This window comes from Microcaecilia unicolor, chromosome 4 (assembly GCF_901765095.1).
Source record: "Microcaecilia unicolor chromosome 4, aMicUni1.1, whole genome shotgun sequence".
In the NCBI taxonomy this organism is placed as follows: domain Eukaryota; kingdom Metazoa; phylum Chordata; class Amphibia; order Gymnophiona; family Siphonopidae; genus Microcaecilia; species Microcaecilia unicolor.
In genome coordinates, this window is record NC_044034.1 from 337,644,143 (window position 1) to 337,662,536 (window position 18,394).

The 18,394-nt window shown below is 42.3% G+C and overlaps 2 protein-coding genes across 12 annotated transcripts in view; both read left to right on the plus strand.

Moving 5' to 3' along the window:
* Nucleotides 1–2,972: 2,972 nt before the first annotated feature.
* DHRSX (dehydrogenase/reductase X-linked) overlaps nucleotides 2,973–18,394 on the plus strand; it is a 319,241-nt gene continuing 303,819 nt past the window's right edge. The window contains exon 1 of the mRNA XM_030202103.1: nucleotides 2,973–3,449. Within this exon, the coding sequence (XP_030057963.1) occupies nucleotides 3,347–3,449 (103 nt within the window). The 5' untranslated portion in view covers nucleotides 2,973–3,346. The remainder of the gene's footprint in view (nucleotides 3,450–18,394) is intronic.
* The window catches only part of ZBED1 (zinc finger BED-type containing 1), a 43,041-nt gene continuing 28,018 nt past the window's right edge, over nucleotides 3,372–18,394 (plus strand). For 7 of the 11 annotated variants that reach the window (XM_030202092.1, XM_030202093.1, XM_030202099.1 and 4 more), the window contains exon 1: nucleotides 3,593–3,698. The gene's annotated coding sequence lies outside the window, so the exon portion shown is untranslated. Of the gene's footprint in view, nucleotides 3,450–3,592; nucleotides 3,699–4,553; nucleotides 4,575–18,394 lie in introns of those variants that run through there. The other 4 variants (XM_030202095.1, XM_030202102.1, XM_030202098.1 and 1 more) reach the window with 4 other exon arrangements.

Here is an 18,394-nt window from a genome sequence, read left to right on the forward strand (position 1 = left end):
CCATGCAGTAGTCAGGCAGTAACTGCATTTTGGCGCATGAAGATGCTTACACGGTTTAGTAAAAGGACCTCTAAAATTCTTTGTTTTTATTTTATTTTTTAATCAAAATTATATACAATGACTTTCCAAGATCTCACATTTTGTAACATAAATAGGAAAAGGGTAAAAAATATTAATAAGGAAACATAATATTGCCCATGTCCTCTCTGCTGCCAAAACAGCTGCTGCGAACTTTAGTGACGGTCAGAGCAGTCATTTTGACAGGAGTGACTGGGGATCACTCCTGCCTGCGCAGACTCCAATTTCAAAGTCTTTCTGAGAAGGAATGACTATTATTGAGACGGACATGGGGGAAGCCACTGATTGCCCCGGGATTGGTAACATGGAATGTTGCTTCTAATTGGGTTTATGCCAGGTACTTGTGACCTTGATTGGCCACTATTAGAAGCAGGCTACTGGGGTAGATGGACCATTGGTCTGACCCAGTATGGCTACTCTTACGTTCTTATGGCTGTTTGTCAGTTTTCCCTTACTTTTACTAGGTATATGTTTTGTTCAATTATTCAATTTGCATATATTATCATTCAACTTATTCAAACAATGAACCAGACCAGAAATATTGGTGATTCATTTGTTGGAGCGTTTGGAATACTTTTCATATGATGCACGACAGTGATAGATTTGTTTGACTCTGGACTTCCGATTCAGCTGCGAATAATTTGAGACTGGGAGCAGAGTGTTTCTGACTCAGCTTCAAGTGAAATCTTCAACTTCTGTTACAGTGGTCCTTGTGTATAAGGATTCAAGAATGAACTACTACAATGGTGTAATGTTTATATTCAGTGTGTGAATCATGGAAGGAACTATTTTACAACTGATTTAAAATAAGGACAACGTCGGACATCATTTGTTTGGTATTTTTTGTATGTTTGTGATTTTTGTATTTTTTGCACATTTTGCATTGGTAATTATTGTATTCATTGTTTGAATAAGTTGAATGATAATATATGCAAATTGAATAATTGAACAAAACATATGTGTAGTTTATTATTGAAAAAGAGGTAAATCAAGGTACATTAGCCATAATATTGGGATATGTAAAGCTGACTAGGCTAATCATAGTAAATATACCCCTTGTAATTTTGTAGTAAGTTACTTTTACTAGGGGGAAGTGTGATTTTTAATTCCCTTCTAGTTGTTGTCCCTGACACAGCTTTCCATATGCGAAACATGGCCATGTTGGCTATTTTAATAAAACCATTTTTAAATTCCCCTTCCTGTAATCTACTTTCTTCTATTGATGCTATTAACTGTTGATCCTACTTGCTTCTTCTGTACTGATGCCTTTTTAGTGTATCAAGATAAACATGGACATTATAATTCAAGAAAGAAGCATCATGATTGTGGGGAAAAAAGCTTTTAACACCCAATTCCTATCTGGCTCTAGTCTAGAACAAAGTTAGCAATCAACATGGCTGGAGTCGCATGCATGTCCTCTGATTTATGGTATTTTCAATACTTCCAAAAAACACTATTCAGTGTCAAAACTGAAGCCACTCAGGGTAACTCAGGAAAATGAACAAAACAAAGTTTGAGTGTGGACAGTATTTTCCAAATTTTCAAACTTTCAATGAATTAGCAAATTATCTTCGTAAGTCTATGTACTTTGAAAATGAGCCTCTATATTAGTCTGTTGTTCAGAAAAACTTTCAGAAGTTTTATTTTGTAGTAAAAAAAACCCCTCCCTTTTCCAAATTCTGTTGATCCGCCACCGACTGATGTAATGTTGCATACAAGGACATAAACGTTTGAGAAAGAAAAGTTTCAAACTTAGCAAAAGCATCCCAGGAAGAATCAAGAGTAACTGAAGTTGGTTTTACTGCAATAATCAAATGTTTGTCCCCCTTCCCCCCCGTGTCTTCTCTCCTTGGGTTGGGAAGCCACGGACTTACAGAGATGGTCACACTAGTCAAACTGGTAGTTTGCAACAGAACTTCTCTGGTTGAGTTGGCCCTACTATGGGGCTTCAATCCACCTTATCAACATGGGACGGCCCCACTTGAATACTAGCTGGAGTACTGGATCTGCCAGGCTAATCTACTCCTCCTGGCTCAAGGTAATATCTGATGCAAATGAGCCAGCCAGCTCCCTTTCTATGCAAATGAGCCAGCCAGCTCCCTGTCTCTCATATTCATTCACAGTAGGCTCCCGCTCTGAACGCCTCAACACTGCCAATGGTGACAAAACAATCCATCAGTCTGACATTCTCAGGAATAAATAGCACCATAGAGTTGGTGTGCATCTTACCTTTCCTTTTTACCATCTTTACAACCAAAGTAATTACACAAAACACAGAGGCAGAACAGACAGAGGAGGTTCCAATGCTACCTAAGCAGCTGCCATCTTTGCCTTTCTGATCATGAAAGTATGTCTTATCTCAACCATGATCAACCTCCTCCACTTTTCCTTTTTAAGATCAGCGTACTCATCTACAAATTTCTTTTCGGCAAGCAGTTAGCCAACAAGGGGACATTATACCTGCTCTCTGTGTGATTGTATAGATGATTTTGAGAAGCCTAATTTTATAGATACAGACATCTAAAAATCAGGTTGGTATCCATCCCCAAGTTCACCCTAAGCCTCAATCCTTTGGAGGACCAGCAACAATTACTCTAAAAAGACTAACCTCTTTATTCCTTAAGCATTGTTGGTACTTCTTTAAAAAAAAAAACATAAGGGAGTCTTTTCGGTTCTGCCCACTGCTTTTCTTCCCCCAGATGCTCCTATCCTGTTAACGACTCCTTGTGTTACACCTCCACCTTGAGTTTTGACTATATAACTTTTGCTGAACTTTAGGCACGTACACTTTTGAATTAATCCTCTCACAACATGTCCTAATATTGAACCATACCCTCTGACTCTGGTGATTACTGGATCCAGACGCTCACCCACTAGGATATCACCAGAAACACTCTTCTCATAAGTACTAGGGGGGGAATTGCTCCACTATCCTGAAACCACTTCCATTTCTGATGGGTTTCATGAGATGGTACATAGCCCCAGGAATTGGAAAGTTACCAACACACGTTCTCTCTCAGCTAAAGGGCCGAGAACGCTTGATCTTTCTGACACAGCTCGCAACCTCCGGCCTGCAGGCAGGACCCGATAGGGGAGAGAGAGTACGAAAGGGAACCCAGGCGGCAGCCAGTGCCCCGGGCCGGAACTGTGGAGCAACAGCGCGCGTTTCCGCCGGGGGTGTCTGGGCGCGCTCTGCAGCGCCGTCTGTCACCCGGCGGAGTCAGAGGAGACATTCTCTCTCTATTCTCCCGACAGCCCCGAGGAAGCCATGTCGCTATGGTCTGCGATACTGCCGCCCCTCCTCAGAGTCTATGCCGCCGGCGTCTGGGCGCTGCTCGTACAGCTCTTTAGCCGCCACTTTGCTTTACCAGGTCAGAACTGTCATTGCCTATCGCCGCCGTTATTCTCGCTCAAGGGGAGGGGGGGTGGGAGGAGGTCAGGAGGAGGAGGATTAGGCCGCAATATCTCCTCCTATCGCGGGGCGGGTGTGTGCGCGCGGCTGGGAGGAGGAAGAGCCTCTCCCGACAGGCGCTGATGAAAGTTTTCCCTGCGGAGGAGTCACCTGAGGAGAGAGCTGGTGGCCGTGAGACGCGCCGAGTTGCTGCCGCCGCCGTTTCATGGTTAGCCCGCTGCTAAGGGATGGATTTGGGAGGGGTGGGGTGGGAGGGGGTCGCCTAATTTGCAGCTCAGTCGCGGACGAAGAAGGGTTGAAGATTACGACCTGCGACCGCAGTATGGCAGCGCGGCGGCCACAGCGCCCGATATGTGCGATATGACCTTGGCTGGCCGCGAGACTTAGAACCCTCCGCCATGATTCCTCACCCCCACCCCCCCGCGCGCGACTGTGTAGAACTGGGCCCCGTCGGCCGCTGTGTAGTAGAAGCGCAAGCTCGCGATAGAGAGAGCCCCTCTGTGGGGAGGGGGCTACGGAGGCGCGCGCGCTCGGGTTGTTTTGAGGCGGAGCTGCGCCGCGAGTCAGCCCGGGGGGGGGGGGGGGGGGGGGGGGGTGCGAGAGTACGGCCGATTGGCCAGGGAGGGTCTTTGGCTGTTGCTAGTACAGAGAGGGAGACCTACTGAATGTATCATGATTACAGTAATTAGTATGACTGTAGATGATTATAACTTAACGGTGGGGGTTTGTCCTGAGCAGTAAGTGTTAAAAGGTTACGCTTTGCAGCACGAAGTATGTTATTTTTATGCAACTTTTTTTTTTTAATTTTATTTTCAAGGATGACTGCTTTCTCTTAAAGACTGTTACTATAAAACGAACCCTTTAATTAGTTAAGCTGATTTTGGAAGCAGTTATAAAAAAAATATTCCGTTTTTAGTAGTTTGTAATTTGATACTTGTAATTGACTGCAGAAGTCTATCAGAAGCCTAGTTCACAAATTGCAATTAATATGGCAGATTATATTTCCAAAATCACGAGCTCCTATGAATACCATGTGTTACTGTCCTGGTTTGTAAATACCTGTGGTAGACCTTTAAATTGACAGGTCAGTGGTGCTCACAGTTGGAGGTACAGGATCAGTGGCTGGTAAATGGGAAAGCAAACATTAAAAAGGTTAAGAATAGGCACAGCATGAGGATGATAGGGAATTAAATCAGACATGCTCATCAGTACTGCTTTATTGAAGGATACAGAGGATTACTGCTACTACTAATTATTTATACTGTGTAACTTCCTCTAGCTGCACTATAGAAATAAGCACTAGTAGTAGTCAAGTGGCACCTTCTACTAACCATTTTCCCAATGGATATAAATTGGGAGAAAACCTCTTTGTGTATTTAGCTTACTATGAAGTGAAATATTTCCTCCTAGAATAATTTGAAAAAGTAAGTTGCTGCAAGTATAAATCTTGTTTCTTTAAGCAGCTGCATAATTTTAAATATTGTAAATTTTCTGAGGCTGTCATTTCCTTGTAGAAATACAGAGCACCATTCTTTCCAAATTATACCTGTACCTAGGTGTCTTTAAAAAAACCCTTTTTTTATTTTATAACTAGAAATTGCTGTTGATTTATCAAGGTTGTTACCTGTATTGTGAAGATTTTATTTTCTGGAATCTTTATTTTTCTCCACCTCAACTCAAGTTCTTGGATTAAAACGTTTGTCATATATTTCTCTTAGCTAGTTCATCTTGTTTAGTATAAGAAAAAGCTAGTTAAGTAATAAGGCTTTATAGAAATATTTTGATATGAACATTGTTACTAATTTAACTATGCTGAGGTAGTGTTTAGCAGGTGTAGCTGTACACTGATTGTTTACATTATAGTAACAGTATAACTTTAATAAAATGACCAAATGTAAGCATAATACACAGAACAATGAGAGAAAGTAGGCAAATTACTATACTTATTACAGAAATATAATACTCGTAATGCCAGCAGAATACAAATGAAACATCTTAATAGGGGAGACACGTGCAGTTGGGACATATAGACAGACAAGATGGGTAAGACAAAGGTATTGTAATTAAGTATGTGGCTGGAGTGAAGGAAGATTGTATGTATAGTTGAATTAGGTATGTGAACTGGTCTGAGAGGGTGTGAAGCAAATTAGTCCTGATGCGGTGAGAGTGACAGTTGGCATAGTCATTAAAAGAAAAGAGCCAGGTTTTTACCTGCTTCTTGAAGTGGGACGAGGGGGAGAGTAGGCAAGTACAAAGGGTGGCCTATCTAGTTCTTATCTGTGGGCTAGATGTACTGAAAGGGTTTTTCCCTTTTTATGTCTTATTTGGAATGCTCAGAATGCATGGTTCTGAACTGTGACTTGGGGCTCTGTATGTCGGACTGGGAACTTTCACAACTCACTAAATTACACACTAATTTTTGTTATACAAAATATTTTTGGGCTGAAATTAATGTGTCCATATGTGTGTGTCAATTTCTGAGGAAAGTAGTTACTAGTGTAAGGACAAGGCTGGCATTTTGCCACCAGGAAATAAAAACCATAGTTGATCTTAGGTAACCTCACTTTCCTCAAAAGGCAGTGTATGAAAAGTTGAAGCAGGGTTAGATGAGACAAGACTAAAAAAGCTCAAGCTTTCCACTATGCTTTTTCACAATACCAAATGTGGAATCGCATTGAGTGAGAAGTATGATCCAGTGCTGGCTTTTTTGCATATAATGGAAAACAAACAAAAAAAAAAATCTTAAATACAGTTTTCCATGCTGTGTGTGTTGCAGAAGTATGTAGTAGAGTAGGTTAAGAAATAAAAAAATAAATAATAAGAAAAAAACCCCATTGTCAATGTGTAGTTACCAAAATGGTTTTCACATCTTGAAGTTTGACCTTAGATTTTTAAGTTCAGCAGGTCTGTGATTTTTTTTTCCATGCGTGGATGAGTGTCTTGAAAACTTAGGGGTCTTTTACTAAAGTGCAGTTTTCACTTACTGAACTTTAAAGGCAAAAATTAACATGTGTAAGTGCAAAACATTTGCAGTAAATGCAGGGGCGTGCCCAATTTCTGCTCAGTATTTACCACACAGGGCAGAGAGATACCGCATATCGAGGAAGGGGGGCACAGAGGACAGCATCAGAGGATGACTGGACATGAGAGAGAGTATCGGGAGTCCAGATGGTGTAGCTGCATGATACCCAGTTCACGATACTGTCTTGGCCGATGGCCATGCCTCTGCTCCATCCCTTTCACGGTCACTCGGCACATTATTTATTTATTTTTGTTACATTTGTACCCCGCGCTTTCCCACTCATTGCAAGCTCAATGCGGCTTACATGGGGCAATGGAGGGTTAAGTGACTTGCCCAGAGTCACAAGGAGCTGCCTGAAGAGGGAATCGAACTCAGTTCCTCAGTTCCCCAGGACCAAAGTCCACCACCCTAACCACTAGGCCACTCCTCCACTCCACATTAAGCTGCTAGCATGGATTTTTGCCACACTAGAGGTTTTTAAACGTGTTAGAGGTTAACGTGGGTCCACTCTAGATGCCTAACTTAGTTTAGTAAAAGAGCCTCCTAGTAATGGATTAGTCCCATTGGATAGTTATAGCAAGCATTAAAGTGAATAAGGATCTTAAGTCTTAAATAGTTCTAACACATAATACTCTATGCTGGAGAACACTATTTAATAAAATAGCATTTGGCATGCTTATTTTAGAACATAATTGCTTCCATAGACAATGTCCTTTGGTGACCACATTTTGGGGTACAATCCATAGACTGAAAACTGCTGATCCTGATAAAATTAGATTTGTTAAAATTAACAAAAGGATTTTTTCCCCCTCAAAATTGCCTTGAATAACAGAAACATAAATCCAGGTGCTTGCCGTCAAAAAAATTGCAAACAAAAATCAGTTGTTACTGAAGCTGAGAAAACACCAGTGCCAGCCTGTCATCCACATGACTGCAAAATTTATTGGATGTGGTCTTTTTGCTAGTAGGGTTCTGCTTGGGTAATATTTATTTTTCTCCTGCTTAAACATAGATGATTTTATTTCATTGTTTGTGTGTGGTAAATGTTTGGGGTTTTCTCTTCATCATTATGTGCCCTTTAGGATTGTAGGAGAGAATGTGCAAAATTATATGGCATGCTCTTCTGTGTAATCCCAGGGCTGTATTTGTGTTCGGGAATATGCACTGCTTAGAAAGCTTCGTTCATACAGTAATAAATACAGCTGCTAGGTTGACCTTTAGTCTGTGAGACTTAAGCAACAAAAACCTCTGATTCTGCAGTAGCTTGCACTACATAGTAACATAGTAGATGACGGCAGAAAAAGACCTGCACGGTCCATCCAGTCTGCCCAACAAGATAACTCATATGTGCTACTTTTTGTGTATACCTTACCTTGATTTGTATCTGTCTAGGTCCTAAAATAATGCCTGAATGTTGTTGTTTTTTTTGTTTTTAACAGCATTTCTTGTTCAGATGTTTGGTTTGTGATTCATTTTGTTCAGCTCATTTTGGTTTCATTTGGTACTCCCTTGACGTTGGTGGAAGATGGAACCAACACCTCGAGGCCCTTCTCGAGGACATGGCTCCTCTGTTGTGCGGGAAATGGCAGCTGCTATTCCCATTTGTTTGGAGACAGAGGACGATGAATCTCCTCCTAGAGAGGCTGTGACTGTCCCCCTTCACCGGATTCTGAACGATGTTCAGGTGAAGAACTGGGAGTCCCCTCTGTCGTGCCCTGTCTTGCCCAAGAAGATAGACACCATGTATCGGGCAGTGTACACAAACCAAACCACTTAATGCTGTTAGTGACACTGCATTGTAAGGATTCCTAATTTTGTTTGACAGAATATAAAGTCACACTTTGTTTGAATTTGACCATTATTTGTTACATCTTAGTTTATATAGTATATGCCAAACATCTTTCATCCTCTTATTTTTCAGAAGCTGCTATGCTAGTAGCCTTGTTTTCAGATCTCTGAAATGTTGGGTTGTAAATGTTGCTAGTTTTCTGTAAAAATCCTTCAGATGACATTTTAATAGGAGTTTTATGTGACATGAGAGTGGGAGGAGGGAATTGAAGAGTGCAGCCAGCTTTGATATTTCATTTTTTTTCTAGGCATAATGAGAAGTTTTGCCACTAGCATTATTGCCTTGAAGTAGAAACACTAGGAAAATATTTTATAATACAGTTGACTGTTAAAGTGAAGGGCTTCTGGGGTTGAGGTGTCCCGGTCCTGAGACTTTGGTATACACCTGGTAGTGCCAGGTACCCCCCTTCTTTCCCTGTCACACCTTCTCTGCCTGCCCATGTATTTTTTTCCTCCGGTTAGCTCCAGCTCACTCCCCTGCCTCTAAAACATTAAGAAAAACTTTGCTGTTGAGCCAAAAAAAGACCGAGTGTAGGGTTTCTGCTTTGGAGGTTGCTAGAACCAGTTCCATTGACTGCCAGAGGTGTGAAGGGGTGAGACTCTGCAGAAGGCTGCTGGGGATGAATAGCTCCAGGGAATGGCATTGCTAGCAGAAATGGCGAAATGCTATTCCCGTTGTGGGTTTCTGTACTTCGTGTCCCTGTTCGGACCCTCTGGGCACAGCACCGCTTGAGTCCGCCGTGCATCCAGAGTCCGTGAAGTGTCTAGCGGCTTCGGAGCCTGTGTTGGCAGGCTTAGCTGGCCTTCCCTTGACGTACACGCCTGCAAGCGCCATCTTTCATAACACACTATGTGGTGTGGCTGAGATGCCGGCAGTGGAGCTTTCCGGCGGGGGTGGGGGTGCTGTCATTGCACTTCCTAGTGGAGCCTAACTGCTTTGAAGATCTGGCAGCGGGCATGCCGTTCTCACTCGAGTTGGTGCTGTTGATGCATAGGGCCTTTCTATTGAAGAGGCCTGGGGGGGGGGGGGTGTAGGCTCCCCTTTTGTCGTAGGCACCGGTTGCAGCCCCTGGGGCATCATCACAAGACACCTGGGACGGGTGATTCTGGTGCCACCTGATTGATCCAGACGCCTGTGATATGCGGACCTGATCAGACTACAGATCGACAGACTTCTTCATCTGTCTTCTGTGAGGGATCTACTACTGCAGGATCCCATTCTCATGGAGGATCCCTTCCCACTTTGGTCTTATGGCTTGGCTCTTGAAAGGGCACACCTGAGGAAGAAGGGTTACCCTGATAGGATGATTACTACCATGTTGCAGGCGCGGAAGCGGTCCATGTCTACGGCTTATGCACGTGTCTGGTGGACCTTTGTGTCCTGGTGCTCGGAGGCAAGCCTCTGTGCTGAGTTGGCCTCAGTGGCTACCATTTTGAGTTTCTTTTAGGCCAGTCTGGACTATCCCTGAGTTCATTGAAGGTTCAGATTGGGGCGTTAGCCTGCTTTAGGAACCATGTGTGGAACATCTCATTGGCAGCCCACCTGGACATTGTTAGTTTTTCTTCAGGGGGTGAACCACTTGTGCCGGCCTCATCAGGTAATTGTTCCTTTCTGGAGTCTTAACCTTGTTTTGTGGGCCTTGCAGAGGCTACCATTTGAGCTTCTAGATCTACTCTCTTGAATAGATCTCACTCTGAAGTCTGTCTTTGTGGTGGCCAATTTCCTTAGCTTGTTGTGTGTGTCGGAGTGCAGGCGCTCATGTGCCAGGATCCCTTCCTCCACTTTATAGAAGCAGGAGTGTGTGTATTTGGACGATTCTGTCCTTTCTGTTGAAGATAGCATCCTAGTTTTACCTGAATCAGCTGTTGTTTCTCCCGGCTTTCCGTATGGAGGATTATCTGGAGGATTTCCGGGCCCTGCGATGTTTGGATGTGTACATATTCTTCTGCGCTATTTGGAGGTTACCAATGATTTTGCCATTTGGACCATTTGTTCGTGCTATTTGCAGGACGAAACAAAAGGAGAACAGGCTTATGAGGACATAGTTTCCTGGTGGTTGATGGAAGCAATAGCTTTGGCATGTATCTTAGCGGAGAAGCCGCTTCCACTTCATTAGAGGGCGCATTCCATGAGGGCACAGTCCACTTCCTTCGCCGAGTCTCGGGCAGTATCTTTTGAGGAAAGTTGCTGCTCAGCTACATGGTCCTCAGTCCATACCTTTTTGAAGCATTACAGGCTGTATGTTGCAGTGCTAGGGATGCCACTTTCATGACTTCGGTCTTGTCGGCTGGGGTCGCTGTGTCCCACTCAACTTGAGGACTGCTTTGTTAATGTCCCACAAGTCTCTGGATTGATCTGTTGGATGCTATAGAAGGAAAAATTAGTTCTTACCTGTTAATTTTCTTTCCATTGGTCCCAACAGAAATCCAGAGACCTCTCTTCTGCCTGTTCTTTGGCTTGCTGTGGGGTTTCCCTCGCTCCTCTGTCACTTGGTGGCTGTGGCTCCTTTTGTTCTGCATCCTAGGTTTCAGTCTGGATTCTGCCATTTTCTCGGCATAGGTTTTGGGTTAGGTTAGGGGTAGGAGAATGCTTGGCTTTACTGTTCTCCACTGCTCTGGTATTGACAGTACTGAGGTAAGAACTGCTGCACAGGACCATATATAGCAGACCTCAGATGTTCTCTCCATCTCCACATGCTGGTAGAGGGACATAACCCACAAGTTTCTGGATTGATCTGTCGGGACTAATGGAAAGAAAATTAACAGGTAGGAACACATTTTTTCTTTACTAAAAGTTTCTAAAGTGGTCCCTGGCCTCTGTTCTTATTATAGACCGGTGGCTAATAGTCCATTTTTGACCAAGATGGTGGAGGCTATGGTAGGTTTGCAACTGCAAGAGTACCCTTCTTAGTACCAAATATTAGATTCTAGACTGTCAGGATTTCAACCCAACTGTAGTTTTGCTGGCATTGATGACAGCCTTGAGAATGAACCTGGACAAGGGTGTTCCAACTATGGGCCATGCATCTGGATTTTGTCGGCTGCATTTGATCTGGTTATTCATGAAATTATATTGGGATGATCGGCTATGATTTCTAATACAGTATTACTGTGGTTTTCTGGATTCTTAAAACACAGAAATTTACAAGTGATGTGGAATAAGGCACTTCAGAGTCATGGAAAATGGAATGTTGAGTACCACATGGTCCTCCGATTTCTTTATTCTTTGAGTGAATTGCAGCATGTGCTTAGGCTTTTGATGTAATATACTTATGCTGACGACATTTCGCTACTCCCCATAGTAAAAAGCTTTCAGGTGACAACAGAGGTGATGTTGCAAGTGTTTGAAAAGATTTCTCAATGAATGCTTCTAAATGGTCTGAAAATTAATCCCAGTAAAACAAATATTTTATGGGTTGCAGGTAGATGTTCCACAAGCAAAAATTAATTAGCTACAGCCCAAATCTCTTACAGGCACACATTAAAATTTTAGGGATGTTTCTGGATTCTACTCTGGGAATGGAAAAGTAAATAAATGAAATTGTGAAGAAGGCAAATTGAAATTACTTCATCGCATTAAGCCACTATTAGATCCTGCTCAATTTAGAAGAATTTTAGTCTATGGTTTTAAGTCAAATTGACTATTGCAATATTGCTCTATTAGGTTTACCAAATATATGTGGGTCGAATTCAGGTAATTCAGAATGTGGCAGCAAAGCTAATATTTGGTGGAAGTTACATTTCAACTTGTCTGATGTGGACTGGAGCGTCCCGTCTGCGGAATCGGAAAGAAGTAGGGAGATTGTGGACGCCTGTCAAAGTGCCTTGCTCAGATAAATGGTGATGGAACCCACAAGGGAAGGGTCAGTACTGGATCTAGTGCTCACAAATGGAGAAAGTGTTTCTAATATCTGGATGGGTGCCCACCTATGTAATGGTGATCATCACACAATATGGTTTGATATAAGGGCGAAGGCAGAGTGTGGACGCACAAAACTAAGTATTGGATTTCAGACGTACTGATTTTGATAAAATGGGGGAATATCTGAAAAAGGAGCTGTTGGAGTGGGAAGGCATAGGAGAAGAGGAACATCAGAGGTCAAAGCTGAAGGCTGCTATAAATATGGCGACTGATCTTTACATGAGGAAAGTAAACAAAAACAAGAGAAACAGGAAGCCTATATGGTTCTTTAACCAAGTAGCTGAAAAAATAAGAGCAAAAGAGGCTTTGTTCAAGAAATACAAAAGAACACAACAAGAGGATCATGGAAAGATTATTGGATTAAACTGAAAGAAGCGAAGAGGGAAATACGGCTAGCCAAAGCACGAGCAGAAGAAAAAATGGCTAAAGATGTAAAGAGGTGACAAGACCTTTTTCAGATATATTGGAGAAAGAAAAGATAGGAATGGAATTGCGAGACTGAAAGATAATGAGACTGGTTATGTGGAGAGTGTAGGGCTATTTCCCTGTGAGCCTCACTCTGCTGGTCTCTGCCTTTGTATACAACTATGTCAAGATGGAGTCTGTGAACTAAGACCCTGCACTTCAGTGACCAAGCAGATTCAACTTTCTGTTTGTGGCAGAGCTCTGCTTGTGGTAAATAACTGGCAGGTCTGGAAAAAAACTCAAGGATATGCAGTGGGCTACCTGACCCTTGCACCTCCCTGATGAGCTACAGGGGGTAAGGCCATGGTGCCAGCGAGTCTGATGAGAGACAGGAATGCATACCACAATGTAACAACTGGAAGATCAAAAAGGTTTTTCTTGCTCAGGGAAGGAGCTGGACAAGATCCTGATTGGTTGCGGTCTGGCCACCTGGGAATCAGGGGCCAGAGAGCGGGCACCAGAAAGAGGAGAGGGAAAAAGGACAGACGAGAGAGAAGGAAGAAAGGAAGAAGGGAGAATTTGTCTGGTTCTACTGGAAGAAGGGTAGCTGGCAAGCAGACCAGCGAGACCTGAAGTGGTCCACAACCTTGTGACCTGACCATCTGAAGAAAGTACCTGTTGGTTCAGCTGTACTGGCCAGAGGGACTGTAATCCTGCATGCTGCAAGGAGCCTGTGCTGTTTCCTAAGACGGGGACTCGCTGTGGAAGACAGCTGGAGTCTAAAAGGAAACCGGTGTCCACTTCATCTGAGCGACCACCCAGGGTCAGCTAGGTGAGGATTACAGAGGTTTATTTCCTAATAGTTGGGGATTAGCTAGTAGGTTCTTGCCTCAGCAAAGGCGGGTTAGTCAGAACTGTGATCAGGAAGATGTGCTGCTAACTGTATTACTTCATGACCTAGTCAGTATTGCTAATCAGGATTGTGTAATAACCTAGTAACCAGTGATATCAGTGTTTTAGTTAGACAATACATTCTATAGTTTGCTTATCAGCATAAGGGAGCTACATTTGTACAGCTAAGCCATAGTGTAGGGTGTATTATTTATATTTTCTTACCTATATAATAAATTAATATATTTCAGCAGTGACTTTGTTTTATTCCAGTTCTCTCTAACAGAAGAAAAGTTCTGGGGGTAGGCCCAGAACAGCCAGGTTCCTTTATAGTATAACCCCTGGACAGAGTTAGGAAGTTGGTTTAGCCAGACTCCTGTAAATGGAACCTGGGAATTACTCATTGGGTAGCTTTGCCCAGAAGATTTATTCACCTATAAATGTTTACATATGTGGGGGCTCGTCTGGGAGTTGAGAAAAGAATCCAACTATTTTCTTTATAGAGAACTGCTAGAGGAATGTCTTTGTGTGTATCCCTGCTTTTCTCTCGTGCTGTTAAAGTCTGTATCCATTCACTAATTCGTTAACTTGCTGTCTGTGTCTCTGACATTGTTTCAGAGACTGCAGGGGGGGAGGAACTTAAAGGAGTCAGGTTTCCGTGAAGCTGCTATTCAAGATTTACAGTTTAAGAGTGAGGAGGATAAAGTGAATGTGCTAAACAATTACTTTTCTTCGGTGTTCACGGAGGAAAATCCTGGTGAAGGACCGCGGTTGGCTGCCAAAGGAATATCTGGAAATGGAATGGATACTGCGCTGTTTACAGAAGAAAGAATTTTTAAACAGCTTGAGAATCTGAAAGTGGACAAAGCTATAGGGCCGGATGGGATACATCCCAGGATACTGAAGGAGCTCAGGAAGGTCCTGGCAGGACCTCTTAAAGATTTATTTAATAGATCTTTAGAGACGGGAGAGGTTCCGTGAGATTGGAGATGAGCGGATGTGGTCCCTCTTCACAAAGGTGTAGACAGGGAAGAAGTGGGAAACTACAGACTGGTAAGTCTCATGTCGGTGGTATGAAAAATAATGGAGTCGCTGCTAAAAGAAAGGATGGTTAACTTTCTAGAAGCCAATGGGTTACAGGACCCGAGGCAACATAGCTTTACCAAAGGAAAATCCTGCCAAACGAATCTCATTGACGTCTTTGACTGAGTGACAAAAGAAATGGGTGAAGGCTGTGCGCTAGATGTAATCTACTTGGATTTAAGCAAAGCCTTTGATACGGTCCCCCACAGAAGACTCATGAATAAGCTGAAAGGGCTGAACTTAGGACCGAAAGTGGTGAACTGGATAGAAAACTGGTTGACTGACAGGTGGCAGAGGGTGGTGGTAAATGGAATCCGCTTGGAGGAAAGGATGGTGAGCAGTGGTGTTCCTTAGGGGTCGGTGCTGGGGTCCATTTTGTTTAATATATTTGTGAGAGATATTGCTGAAGGGTTGGAAGGAAAGGTTTGCCTTTTTGCTGATGACACGAAGATAGCCAATAGAGTAGATACCCTGTAGGTAGTAGAAATGATGAGAAGGGATCTCCAAAAGTTAGAAGAATGGTCAAGGGTTTGTCAGTTAAAATTTAATAATGTATTGCCTCTTCTATGAAACTTTTGAGTATCGACTTTATTCTTTTTTTTTTTTTTTTTGCTTATGCTTTGCTCTTAGAAATTTCTTCATTATTTAATTATTTCTTAAAAGTGTGTAGTGCTCAGTGATCACATATTACACCGGCTTGGACCACACTTAGTAATATTGTGTACAAAACATCATTTCACTATAGCCCTCCCTGCCTCTTTCCAATATTGCTTTCTATTCACCACATTAATTGCTTATTCACTTATCTTAGGGTTGCTGTCATCTTTTGTGCTATTGATGATGAGCCAGTGCCTCCGGTGTAACAAATGTGTTCAAGATGTGCTCGTGAACGTTCTGGGTTCTATCTTTGATAGGTAATGGTCCTGATTTGTGGAAGAAGGCTCTACATACTATACGAGATATTAATTGTTGCTGTTCTTTTAGGAGGTATCTCTTTACAAAGTACCTAGCAGGCATATAGACGAGTTTAAATGTCTAAAGAGATTAGAAAATAACTAGTTGTCCCTGGATCTATTCTCTTTTACTCTGTGATCTGCCTTGAGTCAATTGGTAGAGTGGAATAGAAGTGTCCATATTAGATTAGATTAAAAGCACTGATAACCAGGGGGGCCCAGTTCAAATTTTTGTGCTCCTTATGATCTTGGGCAAGTCACTTGATCCTCCTCAGGTACAAACTTACCCCCTGTTTACAAAGCCACTTTAGCTGCTGCTGCTGGTGCGGCAATGCCGACCGGGCTGTGTTGACTTTGCTGTGCGGCTTTGTAAACAAGGGGGTTAGATTGTAAGCTCTCTGGGGACAGGAAAATACCTTACATAGCAGAAAGTATGAGCTAGTTTCAAATAATGCTATTATGAATCTTAAGTTGGAGCACTGTTGTATGTACAGTCCCATAGCAAAACTGTACACAGGCATCACACTGTTATAAAGTATAAATACAACTGGAGAGAGCCATCAACGAAGGGATTGTTTTGTGATAGGGCGTGTGCTCAAGTGTAATAAGATAAAAAGGAAATACTTTGGCATAAGAACCAAAGGTGGATATAGTGCAGATGATATGATTTTGGGAAATTGTCTCCAATTTATCAGTGGATAATGATGAATAATCTGGTTGTAAATTGAAGAAGTCAGAAGCCCTGGTAGTTTTCCTGCTGTTCTATGTTTTTTGGGGGATATTCTGTACAAGTGCAAGGTTAGAATATCCCTCTCCCTACTTAGGTGTGGGATATCCAAGGGGAATTGTTACATTCTTCTCCTAGGGCCCTGTTTACTAAGGTGCGCTAGCATTTTTAGTGCGTGCAAAATGCAAGCTAATCTTGTAGATGCCCTTAGGATTATGGGCACCTGCATGGTTAGTGCGTGCTAAAAACATTAATTCGCCTCAAGCGCGGCTTAGAAAACATGGCCCTTAAATTACAATCCCAGGTAAAATGTCTCTTGAAGAATTAATTTTTTACCTTTGCTTATTGTGGAGGTTGAAACTTTGCTTTCTGGTAATTTTTAGTTGGTGGTCCAATCGATATGTGTACACTAGCTATTACAATGCTATTTATATAGGGTTGCCAAATGTAATTAGCACAGAGCATGGCAGCTAGGTTAATTATAGTTGGCTTGTTTAGAGAACACATTATCCCACTTTTTAGTTGAACTATATTGGTTTGTTGCTAAATTCTGCTTGCAATTTAAGCAGCTTTTCCTAGTTTGGAAAATTTATGTAAATTGAGTGTTGGCCAGTTTCACTCTTGTTTTTAAAGTTATGCCCTTCATTCCATACTCTTTTGCGTACAGTTTTATGCTTAGCATGCAAATTTGTGCACACAGATTATAGAATACCTAGTTATACCCATAACCTAATTGATAATTCTGCTGATTGGTCCTAACGACTAGTTCCATTGCAATAGTGAAGGAGTGGCCTAATGGTTAGTGCAGCGGGCTTTGAACCTGGCAACCTGGGTTCAATTCCCATTGCAACTCCTTGTGACCTTGGGCAAGTCACTTAACCTGCCATTGCTCCAGGTACAAAAACAGATTGTGAGCCCTCTAGGGACAGAGAAAGTACCTGCATATAATGTGTACAGAGCTGCGTACATCTAGTAGCGCTATAGAAATAAGTAGTAGTAGCAGCAATAGCAACAAATGAATCCATGAAGTGTGGGTTATGTCTGTCTACTGGCAGATGGAGATAGAGGAATACTGGCTAGCTGAAGCTTTTTTTACCCTCTGTCTCCAGCAGGTGATGCATGGTCTCCCAGCACTTTCTGATCTCATCTATGTGCTCGCTCCTGTTCTGTGTCTTCCAGTTCAGTTGAGCTTGGGGGTTGTTTAGACTGGTTGAAGTGTCTACTTGGGGGTATACCTGGTGGTGCAAGGTCCCCCTCCCCCTTCCAACATTTCTTCTCCTTCATTGGGAAAAAAAAGAAAAAGGAAAGGGAGTAGTTGTGTTTTACTGCTAAAGGGAGAGAAATTCTGTCATTGTGTCTGAGCTTGGAGAACCTGGTCTGGCAGAAATCCTGCGAAGAGTTGGGTTGCAGGGCGGTTAGGCTATACTCTGGGGGAGAGTACTGCTTTAGTTCTCTATTCTCTGTTGGATCTCCTATTATGCGCAGTTTCAGTTTCCACTCTTTTCTATGATGGCTGAATTGGTGAAATGCTGCATGAAGATCAGCGTTTGGTTTCTGCTCTAATTGTTTCCCGGGACCATCGAGCTCTTTAGAATCATCGGCAGCACTCTCAGAGATTCCTGTATGAGAGAGGATGCTTCTGGCCCCTCATAACCACTGATTTCATCCGTGGTGACAGCGGCGGTTTTGAATCACTGAGTGGCTGGCTCTGACTCAGGTTCCCAGCAAAAAATAAAAAAAGGTGGGAGAATAAGCCAGGCTATCCAAAGGAAGGAACCAAATTGGTAGAAAAACAAAATTTATTAATCTTTAAACAAATAATAATAAAACAGTAATATATTAAAATTGACTCGACACAACGTTGTGTTTCGGCCTGAGGGCCTACATCAGGAGTCTATGAACATAAAAAAATAATAATAAACAAACTATTAATAAATATATCAAAAAAATAATAAACAAACTATTAATAAATATGTCAAAAAAAATTAATAATTTGCCAAATATAAGTGATTTTAAATTATAACATATATAGATGTCAGATTGGCAAAAATAT